Consider the following 2,069-nt stretch of genomic DNA (forward strand, 5'->3'; position numbering starts at 1 on the left):
TTTTTTTTTTTTTTTTTTTTTTTTTTTTTTTTTTTATAAAATTGCAAAAAGAGAAAATTAAATAAAAGTAAATAAAGAAAATAAACTAAAATTAAAAGATACCTTTGGGACTTCTTCCCAAATGAGCTTGTTAAAAGTCACTAAGCTTGACTCTTCATGCTCCTTAAGCATGGGTCCATGTGGAAGAGGTTCTGGAATCCTCTCCACTGTAGCAGACTGGTTCAACAGATCCTCCAGATTTTGTCCAGGTTCTAAGGCAAATGTGGTGTTGACCTCTTCAAGATGTTGCACCTTCCTTTGTTTGGTCTTTGTAGAGAAAGCTTGACCATCAATGGTTGGCCTCTTAATCCCTTTCTTCACATCAAACTCCATCTTAAAATGCTCACCATGCTCTATCTTGATTTTGCCTTGTTTCACTTCGATCACAGCACCAACTGTTGCCAAGAATGGTCTTCCTAGAATCAATGGATCATCCGGTTCCTTGTCCATATCGAGGATCATGAAGTCAGTAGGCACTTCGAGTCTTCCAATCCTGAGAGGCAGATTCTCCAGAATACCAATCGGATGCCTCACCGTTCTATCGGCCAGAACCAAATACAATTTACTTGGTTTAAAATCAGTGAATCCCAGCTTGTTGGCAACTGAAAGTGGCATAATGCTAACCAAAGCTCCAAGGTCACACAAACAGTTCTTGAAGATCCAAAGTCCTATCGAACACGACAAAGTGAAAGAGCCAGGGTCTTCAAGTTTTTTCTCAATCCGCAAATCAGGATCCAAGCATACTCCACTTCTCAGAATCTCAAAACCGATCTTCTTGGCAGCTTCCTTAACCTCATTTTCCAATCGAGCTGCTTCCTTGGCAGCTTCCTTCTGAAGCTCGTGTGGGGGCAAAAGCTTAGGTGGTGGAGCTTTACGCTTAGCCATTCGCTCTGCAAGCGCCTCCAGCTGGATGTCAAGTGCAGCATTGAGCCTTTCCTCTAACTCCCCTTCCTTTGTTGCAGGTGGTTGAGGCTGATCTCTCTTTTCAACATCTACTCGATGCATTCATCCAATCAACACTATCGTGTAGGTCATCGGGTTCCACTTCGGGTTGTTCTTCAGTTTGTGATTCTCGAACCAGTGCTCGATCATCAACTCGATCAGTCTCTTCGGGAGCAGGCTCGGGTTCATACTCGGATATATAGTACTTGGCCTCATTTTTCATTGGGTGTTCCACATCCTCCCCAGCTTGATAATCACTGTCCCCAATGAGGTAATCCTCGTAGTCATCATTAAGGAAGATGGCTTGAGCAGTCGCATAGTCCTTGGGGTTTTGAACAGCTTTACCTGAGAGTTGGTTGATCTTTGGGGCTGGTTGGTTGTTATGGTGGCCTTCCAGATATCGAACCTTTGTGTTGAGTGATTCGTACTTGGCATTGAGATCATTGTATCCTGAGTCGATCTTGTTGCTCATTTCGGTGAACCGTTTCGCGATATCCATAGAAGTTGTAGCCTGATTCTGAATCATCTGCTGAATGAGACCGCGTAACTCAGCTTCTTGTGATTGGTTTGGTGGACCTTGTGGTTGTTGGAATCCAGGTGGTTGGTTGTAGGTTGCAGAGTATTGTTTCTTAGGTGCATAGCCTTGGTTGTACTGGACAAAAGGCTTTTGTTGGATTTGGTTCCCTTGTACTGCAGATGGGTAAGTTTGGTCCTGAGGATTCACAACATTCGGGTTTCGATAAGACATATTCAGATTTGGCTTGAAGTTGTTGTACCCTCTGTTGTACCGTCCTTGGTTGTTGATGTAGTTAACATCCTCTAGTTGCATAGTCTCCCCATCTAGTTGTAGAAACTGCTCTTCCTCTGATATAGTATGAACATGCTTCTGCTGGTTGAGGAGCTGATCGAGCTTGTCATTGAGGGCTTTCATGGCCCTCTTATACTTGGCATCTTCCTCCCCTGTAGATCGCACAGAGCGATCATATTCCTCATTGTAGTTGCCATCAGATTGAGCCAAGTTCTCAACTAGGTCCCAACCTTCATCAACATCCTTGTTGAGGAAGTTACCATGACTTGCGGTGTCCAGC

The 2,069-nt window shown here is 43.7% G+C and overlaps 1 protein-coding gene across 1 annotated transcript in view; it reads left to right on the plus strand.

Moving 5' to 3' along the window:
* LOC104748752 overlaps positions 1–1,746 on the plus strand; it is a 6,530-nt gene extending 4,784 nt beyond the window's left edge. The window contains exon 2 of the mRNA XM_010470349.1: positions 1,678–1,746. Within this exon, the coding sequence (XP_010468651.1) occupies positions 1,678–1,746 (69 nt within the window). The remainder of the gene's footprint in view (positions 1–1,677) is intronic.

This window comes from Camelina sativa, chromosome 15 (assembly GCF_000633955.1).
Source record: "Camelina sativa cultivar DH55 chromosome 15, Cs, whole genome shotgun sequence".
Classification (NCBI taxonomy): Eukaryota; Viridiplantae; Streptophyta; class Magnoliopsida; order Brassicales; family Brassicaceae; genus Camelina; species Camelina sativa.